This window comes from Electrophorus electricus, chromosome 5, assembly GCF_041902795.1.
Source record: "Electrophorus electricus isolate QZ-2024a chromosome 5, ASM4190279v1, whole genome shotgun sequence".
In the NCBI taxonomy this organism is placed as follows: domain Eukaryota; kingdom Metazoa; phylum Chordata; class Actinopteri; order Gymnotiformes; family Gymnotidae; genus Electrophorus; species Electrophorus electricus.
The window spans coordinates 28534519-28546848 of NC_137501.1; the positions used below are offsets into that span (position 1 = coordinate 28534519).

General features: G+C 46.7%; 1 protein-coding gene across 9 annotated transcripts in view; it reads left to right on the forward strand.

The window, feature by feature from the left end:
- The window catches only part of LOC113582219 (F-box/WD repeat-containing protein 7), a 79585-nt gene that overhangs the window by 64353 nt on the left and 2902 nt on the right, over positions 1–12330 (forward strand). For all 9 annotated transcript variants that reach the window (XM_081714684.1, XM_081714686.1, XM_081714687.1 and 6 more), the window contains 4 exons: positions 385–498; positions 7619–7800; positions 8499–8724; positions 10386–10596. In XM_081714684.1, the coding sequence (XP_081570810.1) occupies positions 385–498; positions 7619–7800; positions 8499–8724; positions 10386–10596 (733 nt within the window). The remainder of the gene's footprint in view (positions 1–384; positions 499–7618; positions 7801–8498; positions 8725–10385; positions 10597–12330) is intronic.

Below are 12330 nucleotides of genomic sequence, written 5' to 3' on the forward strand. Positions count from 1 at the left end.
CCTGCTTCTCCATAGTGGTTTTAAAATGCTGCGCCATTGGCTGCATCAGCAGAAAAATCTCGCTATCCCCCACTCTCTCTCTCACACACACACACACACACACACACACACAAAACTGCATCCTTCCATCCCCATGCTGTGTCTTGCTTGTCATTTGTCTGTGTGGATGGTTCTATATGTGGTTTTGTCTCCATCTGTTTTTTCTCTCTTTGCTCTTGTTGAGGTGTTTATTTTTCCCAGTGCCTTTTCTGAAGATGGAAAAATACCATCTACAACATTCTCTCTATTTCCCTGTCTCCCTATTTCTACCCGTGTCTCACTATATCTCGCTGTGGCGCCTTTTGACTCCTTATATCTCCATTTCCATTTTGTGTCTCTTCCCAGGTGTTAAAAGGGCACGATGACCATGTCATTACCTGTCTGCAGTTCTGCGGGAACCGCATCGTCAGTGGCTCGGACGATAACACGCTGAAGGTCTGGTCTGCTGTCACGGGGAAGGTAAGCACCTCCTCATTTCTCTTGCTCTCTCCCTAATGAATTTTTCATTCCCGTTTTGACTAGGGTCATTTTGCTAAAGGCCATCAGCCAGCACACATCAGCGCTCCAGAAGAATATTTAGGGGGTGATTAATGCCTTCAGGGTCTGTAAGCTTTTATCAGGTTTAAGTTTTCTAAGTTTTTATCAGGTTTTGTTTTTCCTAGCTGATTATTTCACTTGTTATTTATTCAAGTGAATCGCCTTGGCATGTGTTGACAGCAGAGAACATTTCCCCTCTCTCTGTTTCTGTCTCTCTGTGCTGCTTTTCTGTGTGTGTGTCTGGCTGTGTACGTGTGTGTGTGCGCATGCATGCATGCATGCATGCAACTTCTCTCAACAGTGAAGTCACCCAGAAAAACTGCATATTATTGTCCTTTTCAATTATTCACACTGGACACAGAGAAGGTGTGTTCACTCAGGGGTCTGATGCCATTTTGCACTCTCTCTCTCTCTCTCTCTCTCTCTCTCTCTCTCTCTCTCTCTCTCTCTCTCTCTCTCTCTCTCTCTCTCTGGTAGTTAAGTATTCATGACTATAGCTAACTCAGTGACATGATTCTTGTGCTGGTTTAAAGCGGGTCATTACAGTATAGGGTCTGTGTATAATGGAGTATTCTGGGCCTCACCACTGAGAATGCGTTGTGTTGTTTTTCACCTTCTGGCTCCATTTTCACTTTGGAACTAATGAAATCTTATTTTCTTTCCATGCCAATTTACTGTATGCAGTGCAGGAGTGTGTATCCTATGCCGATTGGCTGCTAGTCTGCTGCAGCAGGGCTTGCGTAGGTGTGTTTTTGCTCCACAGTGTCACAGCGCTGTCTGACGGGACACACTCACAGCAGATGGCCAGGGCAGTGATCACATGAGCAGAGTGAGATCCACTACCTCTACGGCCAGCTGCCGTTTTGATCCTCTCTGCCACCAGGGTCACGGCGTAAAGCTGTGTTTACCACCTGATCTGGGACCATTTCTCCTGGCCCGGAATCATCCCTCTTAACACTACGGAAGGAAGTGCAGGGCTGTACACAGCTCAGTAGGCATGCGGTTTTGATAATTATCAGATAACATATGCTCAACATCTGAATGTAACACCTGAATTAATGTGAGTGAAGTGACTGACCGCACAAATAAAGAAGGCAGTCAATCCCGCCATCTCGCGTCTGTGGAGATTTCATTTGCCCAGAGTCCTGGGCTGCTTTCTGTTTAAAGCACATTCCCCCTTCTCCAGAGGTTAACATGCAATCCATAGCTATGTTTGTTTGTCCAGGTGATACTGTCACCTGCAGATGAAGGTGAGCCTGTAGGTAAGCCCTCACAGTGAGACGTGTATCTGCAGTCTGATCCACGCACTATAGGGATTTCTCAGCACCAGCAAAGGCCAATTAAAGCTGGAAAGACTGTCTGCATTTGAAGTGCATGTCAGTGAGAGGAAGGTTTTTTTATTTATTTACTTATTTACTTTTTTTTTTTTTTTTTTTTTTTACCCCTACACTACTTTCTTTCCCATCTTCCCTTTAGACACACACACACACACACACACACTCTGTACACATACACATTGTGTGTGTGTGTGTGTGCACGTGTGCTTACGCAGTGATGTATTCCCCTTTGTGAGTGAGTGGATTCCGTAGATTCCTCCACTCCCGTGTTCATGCCACCTGCTCCTCCAATGGTTTTTCTTCACACATTATGGAGATTTACCTGCAGCACACATATGCACATGCACACACACACACGCGCACACAGCCCAACCCACCCCACCAACGCAGATAACTGATGGTGATGCTGAACACTGATGTTTTGATCATCAGTTGTTGTTGAAACGTGTTAAATGTACTTACTTGGTCTGCAATTTCTCCACTTGCTCTCTCTCCCTCATTCATCCAACACTTTCGCAGCCCTCGCTTTCTGGACGCACACACACGTATAGAAATACGTGTGTGTATCTGTGGGTGGGTGTCTGACTCTCCACTCTCGCTACAGTCCACTTCATCAGCCGAGTGCCATGAGCCCCATAGTCTGAGCTGGGCGGCTCCTGCACAGACCTAAGCGGCCTAAGGCTGAGATCAATAAACCCATCCAGAGAGGCTAAATCCTTTCACCAACTTCAGGTTTCAAATGGCCACATGCAGTCCCCCTTCTTCCTCTGTTGATATGCATGCTGCAGCAGTGTGTGTTTGTGAGACAGTGTATGGGTGCACGTGCGTTTCTTTTCTTTTCTTTTTTTTTAAACATCTTGTTTTATGTTTTAAATTGTCCTTCAGCTTCTCAAGGTCTTCTTTCTCTCTCTGTCGTTCTCACTCCCTCTTTACCCCTCTCTATCCCCCTCTTTCTCCTGCCGCCCGCCCATTTGAGCAAGGAGTGTTTGGAGATAAGCTAGCTGAAGAATGTCACTGTGAGAATAGTTGAAATTCCTTTTCCACATAAGTGCACAGACCTCATTAAGCACACTTCACTGTAGATCCTCATTACTTTGGAGTGCTTCAGTAATAAATTGACTGCAGATCATAGATTGAGAGAAAACTGGCTTGCTCTCGCTTTTTGGGTTGGAACTTTCCCTCTTGGATCCAGAGCCCAGCCAAAGCCTGTGTCTCCTTCTCAGGAGCTGATTTAGCTGTGGTCAGACTGCTGCGAGAAGTTGAAGTTCCTTCTAGAAGTCTGAGACGTGTGGAGCTGCTGGTTTAACCTCAATACAGGCCTGATCTCATGCTCCAGGCCTACAGGGCTATGACACTGTACCTTAGAGTCCGATCATTAACTGGTTAGCTCCTTCAGGTGTGTTTGAGAAGGGAGACAACTAAATTGTGCAGTGTCAAGGTTCTGCTTGAGAGGAGTTGAGGGAAGTATTATAGCTCTGGGTGGGTATTCATTCACTCCCTCTTCTATAGAGAGTCACCTGACAATGAGTTGTTCAGGTGATGAGTTTTTTAGGTTCATCCCAAGGGTTTTTAATGGGTTATCATTCCCCTAGCCCATTAGAGTGTGTGTGTGTGTGTGTGTGTGTGTGTGTTATTGTGGTGTCCACTGAAGAGCCCGAGTCGGTGCTGCGTTCCCGTGAACCTCAGATCACACGTGGCCGTATGCTGTATCCCACCCTTGGCCTCAGTGGGCCGAAATGCTCCGTGTGAAGTGGACGCCAGCGTGCCTGCGCGTTGTCTGCACTGCGCTGGTGTCTGCGGGCTGCTTGCACACGCACTCCAGCACGGCAATCGGATCACGGGCACGGGCTTCTCGGCGCACGAGCGGCCATTGCGCTGAGAGAGACGTAGAGCAGATCGGGTTGTTTGTGTGGTGTTCTGCTGCGTGACCCCGCCTACACGCGCATCGCTGTGGCAACAGAATCGGAAATGAGTTGGCGCAGGGGGTGCTGGCTGGGCACGGTCACGCCTGGATAGCCACCCCGTATCTCTCTGCTTCTGAGGTTTCGCTAGAGGCCTGTAATTAATCCGGGATATGTAAACTGATTTAAAAAACTGCACTACTGCTCTGTGAACCAGTCACAGTGTAAACCTTGAGGACATTTTGTGATTTTATGGAGGGACTGAATGTATAAGGCCTTGTGCTGAGTGAGGGCTACAGTCTCGATGCAATAACCAGTATAATGTGCGTGTGTGACACTAGGAGATGTTGGTTCACACTGAGCGTTGCCTTTGAACAGAGAACGTCGGATTTTAGAGCCCCTCCCCATACTTCTCGCTCTCTCATGCTTTCCCTTTCTGTCACGCTCTTCACCATAGAAAAGGAGCGCTCAGTAATGAGAGGGCCTGAGTTTTCCCAAATACAAAGTCTTCAGCCCAAATTGGAATGAGGCCTCTGCTCTCAGTAGTGCTCCGGCCACGAACGCTGCTCTCCCTTCTTTGTTGTTTCTCCTTGGACTTGCTACTCGCTACATGTGAACTGATCCCCCAAGCCGCATGTTAATACCAGGCGTAAACAGTGTCCACGGTATGTTTATTGATGTTTGGTGCAATTGGAGTAAGCTTTGAAGGGCTTTGTAGCCTATAGCCTGTGTAATATGCTATCGTGTGTGTGTGTGTGTGTGTGTGTGTGTGTGTGTGTGTGTGAGAGACCGACCTCCTTTGGCTGCAGGTCACTCAGATCAATGTTTACCCTAACAAAGCAGACTCTGTTTGACACCATTACCACACACAGGAATGTGGAGGTCAAAGAGAAGCTTTTGCGCGTGCAATATACACACACTCTGCTCTCCCATGGTGTGTGTCAGTGCTTTAGAAAGTTGCACTGAAAGCAGCCCTGACTTTTCTCTGTCCGCTCTGCGGTCCCTGCCCCCCCCCCCCATCTCTCTGTCTGTCTTTTTCTGTGTGTCTCTATCCAGATCTCCTGTCTTTCTCTCTCTCCTTCTCTCAGTCTCTTCCTTTGCCATTCATTGTTTCATTCTGCTCCGTCTCTGTCCGTTTTTTTAAATCCCTTTCTCATCCTCACCCTCTCTGTCCATGACTCAGACTGCACCTTTGGCCGACCACCAAGTTCTTTACACACAGACTGCAGTGTGCGCACGCGGACACGCACAAACAAATGCGCTTGCTTGCTCACTGCAATCTTCCGCCTACTGCTTGTTCTGATGGCCAGAACTGCAATCATACCAACTCTCTCACACTGCTGCATTCTGCTAATCTATTTTCAGCTACTCATGGTCACATGTTGATTTTATTCACTATTAAGTAAACTGGTCTCAGATCAGTCTAGTGGAGCATCTCCCACTGCAGTAAACCACTTCTACTGGCGGCCAGTGGTCATGATGGTACCCATGACGATAACTGATGATACCTGGTTATCTTTTGGAAGTGATTTCATTTAGTTCCACTCTTAATCACACCATTGTTTTCTTCTAACATTAGAGTTCACTCCTGGTGCCTTCTTAAACACGACATTAGCCATAAGGCTGTGCAGGTTTAGTGCTATGATGTCGTAATGGTCTGTTCCTGCAGAGCCTACATAAGGACAGTTTTGAGTACTGTCACAATTACATACTGCAGTGCTTGAATGTCACTGTCCTGTATTACAAGATAGCTGCTGATTAACCATGTAGCTCATGTCTTGTGGCTTAAAACACTGTAATTTCCCATGCTTGACTTTTACCCTCAAGGGGCATCATTGATGTGACTCAGCCCAGGATCATACACTCACAGCGTTGGTGACACTGGTTCAATAATAAACGGTTGCTTTGTTCATGTATCTCATCTTGTATTGTACATGAACTTGCTTTACTTGCTTTCCAGAATGCATTTACTGAGGCTAGAATTAGAGAGAGAGAGAGAGAGAGAGAGAGAGAGAGAGAGAGAGAGAACACAGCTGCTCTAATGTGCCAGTAGCTGAACCGCTTGAAGGCAGAACCTGGCTAAACACAGTTGCCAGTGTCTGAACTGTGGCATCCCAATCCAGTCTATTTAGTGGACATCTCCACATATCACTGTAGGCCATTTAGCAGTATATTCTGAGCTCTGGGAAGTGCTGAAACACTGATACATTGGACAGCCACAGTTTTTCTGATCGTTTGACTGCTGTGCTGATGTTCTGGACCTGCGAGGCTGACGGTAATGATAATAAAGCAAGTGCTCTAACCAGTCCCCTTCTCCCGCCTGGGCGATGACTCCTTGTGTCCTGCTTCTCCTCAGGATCCGATCACAGTTCCGAAAATGAGTGCAAACGAGAAAAGAATAAAAAAAAAACCCTGTGAACTGATCATGAGATTTAGAGGTGGATATGCAGCTCCAGATGCTGCCTGTTGGCCTTTCGGCCAACGGGCAGGTCTGGGTGTGCGTCAACTGCCCGTGCCCGTCTAGTGGATAGGTTCTCTACAGGCCTCGTAAGCAGATGCCTTGGCGTGTTCATTTCCAGGATCTGCTGCCATGCAAAAGCCCTTCCAGTTATTCTGGTGTTCATTTAAACCTCCTGACATTGCTTTTAAAAAATCCATCACCTTGGTAACAAATACTTGTTATAGAATGGACCGACGCATACATAATTTAGTTAGAAACTCATTAGTATTCATGAAACCCCTCCCTACCTTCCCCTGCTTATAGGCTCGTCATGACATGATGTAGGCATGGCTGCCGAAGGCTTTTAAGCTGTTGATTTCTAAGACGCTGAAGACTCTGATCCGTGTTTTGACTCATTCTTGATAATTACCACTCGGTATTGAAAAAGATATCTCTCTCTCTCTCCCTTCTTTCACTCTTTCTTCATTCTCCTCTTTGTCTTTAGCCCATTTTATAATTTTTGCAGTTACATTTGACCCTTTGGACAGTACAGGAGTGGTTGGCTGCTATCGCTATTTGCAGTGTCTTGCTAATTAGTAACTCTCTTGTTGAGTTAAACCCTCTGTAACGTGATGGTACAGAATGAGGCTTAATAAAACTCACCAGTGCTGAGATGAGTGGGTTGGTTGCTGCTTTTGCAAATCAAAATCAGAGGGAGAGTGAGGATGACTGAACCCTGCTACATTTCTGGTTCCTCCTCATTCTTCCCCTCGTCATACTCTTCTTCATCCTCCTTGGTTTTATCGCTCCTCATCCAGAAGTTACTGTGGAATGCTGGGATCGTATCCCGCCGGTGACCACCAGCCTGCTGTTCTATATCACCATTTGGAGAGAAAATTAAAATTGAATTCGGACGTTTTAATTAAACCCGGGGGTGGAATGTGGACTTAGGGATGAGTCTGAGAGATTTCTGTTATTGCTGCAATCAATACCCAATCTATCATGTTAAAGGAAGGAGAGTGTGTTTCCTGAGTCATTAGTTCCAGCTGGGCTTTCTTGCAGCAAGGTTCCAAGTCTTTGCTGTTTGATGTATGTTCCATAAGTAGGAATCATTACTGTTTTTTCTTTGTAACAGGCTGTCGGAATGATGAATTTAACTGTGGTGTGGAACGTTTACAGAGGGCTGCATAGGAAAATGAAATAACCTTGACAATTTATTGGAAATGTGTTTGTTGCTTTGGTTGTCCACCTGCCCCTGCAGACTTTTTTTTTTTTTTACATTTAAGTTCGTCGTAATGCACATTCATGACCTCCCTTTTTCTTTTCTATTTCCTCTGTCCATCCCTGTCCCCCTCTCCTGGTAGTGCCTGCGGACACTGGTTGGCCACACTGGTGGCGTTTGGTCCTCTCAGATGAGGGACAACATCATCATCAGTGGCTCCACAGACCGAACTCTGAAGGTGTGGAATGCGGAGACGGGGGATTGTATCCACACGCTGTATGGTCACACCTCAACTGTGCGCTGTATGCACCTCCACGAGAAGAGGTAAATGCTTCAAGCAAATGACATCCTGTCACACTGGGGTGGCAGGGGGGTCAGTTTAACCTGGTGTATGATTTGCTGTGTGTGGAACATGGAGCTGGATACTTCACACTGACCCCACCCACCAAACCTTATGCCCTGCGTGCACTCCTTTTATGGGGGAGATTGAGGGAGCTTAGCATACACGTCGGTTTCAAATGTGCAGGCTATATGGCTCTGAACATATACAGGCATTGGAAAACTGGGAAAAATCATTTCCTCTCTGCCTGCCTACTCTAACCCCATGTTCTGCAGGTATGTGCATCCTCTGGATTAAGCCCAGCTGGGTGTTGTGTAGTCTTTTAGGGAAGGTCATTTAGTTCCTGTGACAAGCAGAGGGCAGCAAACCAACTGTCGAACCCTATAGGTGATAAACATGTGCCCTGACTGCCAGACCAAAGGGCCAGCTCTCTGGCATAGCAGCCAGAGCTCCCATTTCACCTGCCTGAAGTGATGGGCCCAGTCACTTTAACCCCCCTTCTTTAGAGCTCTGTCACCACAGTACCTCAAAACACTTTGTGCATGTGTCTTTTGTATCCATAGTTACAAGATTTATGTTACAAATATACGCAATCTACTAGCTGGTCCACTGGTCGACCACCATTGATTTGGGCACTAAACCTTTTTGTTCGTCTGCATTTGTGTGCGTCTCGCTCCCCCAGGGTGGTGAGCGGGTCACGGGATGCCACCCTACGTGTGTGGGACATCGAGACGGGACAGTGTCTGCACGTTCTCATGGGCCATGTGGCAGCCGTCCGGTGTGTTCAGTACGACGGACGCAGGGTGGTTAGCGGAGCCTATGACTTCATGGTTAAAGTGTGGGACCCTGAGTCCGAGACCTGCCTGCACACCCTACAGGGTCACACCAACAGAGTCTACTCATTACAGGTGACAATCGCACACACACTTTATATAACAGCATTGATCCAAACACACTGTGTCTTAATGGATTTAACTAGCCTCTTAAGAGTGTCTCATATAAATATAATTCCTCTGTGCTAATGGCTATTCGGGTCTGTATTTAAAAGTTGTTGAGGGTGTGCTCAGCTGTTCAGCAGTAAGAACAGTATCCGTCTCCTCCCCTCTTCTTCCTGCTGCTTCTCCACTGCGTCCTACCTCAGACAGTGGCTTAGCCCAAGTCCACATACCGGGCCGAGGCGTTCGCCTTTCCCTACTCACACACACCAAACCCAGCTTAGCAGCGCACTCGCACGGGGTTCTCTAATTACCTGGTGAGTCTGGTGCGATAAGAGTGAAAACACACACACATATCTGCAATGCAGCGGGACCGTGCCTGGGAAAGACTTTGGAGTGAGAGCCCTGCAGTGTGTTGACGGCACAGAGTTACTCCTGGCTGCCGTCTAGTACCAAAAAGCAGCTTCCTGCTAGTGATGACTGTGCAGTTGTCCTGAGGGCGTTTCCTTCACTGACCCAGCAGGCCTGTTCCTGCCTGTGCGGATTATGTGACAGATCGGCCCGTGCTCGAAGTGCCTCTCGTGTTTACTGTGCTCGGGGGAGGGGTTAAACACTACGGGTGTTCAGCGTCACTTCTCGTTTCTATTTCGGGCAGCAGCACTGTAGCAGATGGGCAGATCCGTGGACCTGTGTCCTTCTGGCTCACGGGTCATTCGTGTGGAACGCAGAGTTCAGACTGCCTGTCTGAGCACCTGATATTTCCTCTACATACACTGACAGTGGTGTGGATGGTTGTGATGTACTGTCATGGGAAAGTTGTGATATCAATGTTTGCGAGGCATGTTAGCGGCGTGACCAGGTGCTTGGTCCTGATTCCAGCCCCTCATAATTCTGCTCTGTTCATTTGTGCTTCAGGTTTGTTAAGATCTTTAACGTAATTACATCAGATAATGTGATCAAATAAACTGCCGTTTAATACAATAACAGTGGGTGGGGAGTAGATGAAGGGGTTTAGGTAAACAAGTCTCATTGTTAGATGAATGAAAACAAATCCAGTTGAACCCTGCCACGTCTGCATTGGGACAGTCAGTCCTTTCCCAGCATGCAAACATCACTTGTTCATAAGGGATGAATAATGCATATATTGTCTGTGTTGCATGACAGTCATGATTGTTGTTTCTACTGCTTATTTCCTACATTAACCTTTAGTTGAGGTGGGGGGGGGGGGTGGTATGACTGGGTGAACTGATAATGCAGGATTTACATTGAAGGATCACTGAGGCCAATAGTGATATAGTTGGGAGCCTGGTGGTCATTGGCGAGATACGATCCCAGCATTCCACAGTGCAGGTGACAAAGCCATAACCTCTGGATGAGGGGTGATAAAACCAGGGGAGATGAAAAAGAGAAAGACCAGGAGCAGAATGAGGAGGAACAGCCTTCAGCAGACCAGAATGAGTAATGTCCATTCCCTTCATAGTTTTGGTTACAGACTGGCCAAGTGGCCAAGAAACTCTCAAGCGTCCTTGTTTGTATTGTGCCTTGTATGTGTCTGCTGTGTGTTTGTAATGTGTGTATACACTAAGGTAGAGGGCTGTATGTTTGTGTGTGTGTGTGTGTGTGTGTGCGCGCAGTTTGACGGCATCCATGTGGTTAGCGGCTCATTGGACACTTCGATCCGTGTGTGGGACGTAGAGACGGGAAACTGCATCCACACTCTGACAGGACACCAGTCTCTGACCAGCGGCATGGAGCTCAAGGACAACATCCTGGTCTCTGGAAACGCTGACTCCACTGTCAAGATCTGGGACATCAAGACGGGCCAATGCCTGCAGACGCTGCAAGGTGAGACAGGTGGTTAACCAGGAGAAATGAGAACTGGGAGCGCACCCTCTCTCCTTCTGTCTTCTTCCATCTCTCTTTTTCCTTCCTTTCTCGGAGGGGTGAGTGGAGTGGGATCTCAGATCATCTAGTAGTGGATGCTGTTTGGAGTTCTGCATTCATTATGACTGATGACTAGGCTTGCTGGTGCTCTCAGGTGAAAGGTTCTTGGATTGCGTGCAGATTGAAATTTTGATGAACACATCATAAGGTTTTATTATTATTTCTTCCCGCTGGCTTTTCTGGACTGAGAATCTCTTTCTGGTAATTGGCTTGTTTATGATGCGCTGCAGTGTTCAGCACCATTTGTGATGTAGTGAAAGAGATGGCTTCACCGTCATCAAAACATTTAATTTTTTTTCCCCTCTCTGTTCTGAAGCTTAGTCATATTTTTCATCATGTATGCACACGTGCATGCAGAAGTATCTTATTATTCTTGTCTCTTGGTATGAGAGACCTTGGAGTGCACGTGCATGTGGGGCTTCCCAGACATTCCCATATGAACCGAGCACTTTTGCTAACGAGGCTCATGGAACAACAGGATCCACTGAGAGGCTGGAGGGGAGGGGACGGAGGGGTTTATCTTTTTTCTTTTCTGTTTTCCCCTTCTCCCATTTGTGGCCTACATACTTAGGTCAGTGTGCCTTTCCAGTACATGCTTTTATTTGAGCAAGTATTACGAGCAATCCACAACAATACACCCCCACACCCACCATCTCATTCTGCTGAGAGGGTGATTAGGTGGTAGATGGATCACGGGGCCCATGTAAAAGAAAAGGGAGGGAGGGGTCTTGGGCTGGGTGTGGGGGGGGGGTGGGGTGATGTGTTGTGGGGGTGTCCAATCATCAGCCACCTTTGTGTGTTGGTGTGTTGTGTTTAAAATCAGTGGTTAAAGGACCTGCCATCTTTTCTTTCATGTTTGACTCCAGCCACTTCAGTAAAGGATCATTAGTGGGTTTTTTGCCTTTGAAATGGAAATGTTCATTTTAATCTTTTTTGCTCTCAAGTAGCAGTGATTCCGTTTTGGTGCATTGGCTTAAATACTTGGTAACATTTGCATAATGGGTTTCTGAGATTTATATATTTATTTCTACATTTATTTTTTTTATGGAAATTGCATATATTTGCATATATTTTGGTATTTGTAGTCTGAAAGAGAGCTTGGCGTATTTGGAGGAAATTTATTGAGAATCGCATTGTATAGAAAGACGAGTATGTCTTCAGAGAAACTTGAAATACACACAGACAGACATGGAGTGAGAGAGAACTATAGGCAGTACTGGGTTCACATTGCTGTAAAATATTCCTTCATGCAAGCCACACCCATGCTGCCACACCGCTCTGCAGTGACAAGCCTGTATATTTCCCCCACCCTGGCAGGCACTCTGGTTTAAGCTCGGCTGTGTCCTGTGTAGTGTGTGTATGTATAGCGGTGTCTTATGATGTGTGTTTGTATAGTCTGCCTGTATAGTTGTCTTTTGTGGTATGTATGTGTAGCTGTGTCTTGCGTCAGTTTAGCTATATCTTGTGTAGTATGTTCGTGAAGGCTGTACCATACCTCAAGAGCATAAAACCAAAGCGGTTATGTGCCAGTGTTTCTTGTAACCATAGTTACATGTTCGTTCTCTCTCTCTCTCTCTCTCTCTCTCTCTCTCTCTATGTGCACACAAGGTCATTTAAAAGCTATAGTGGTTTTTT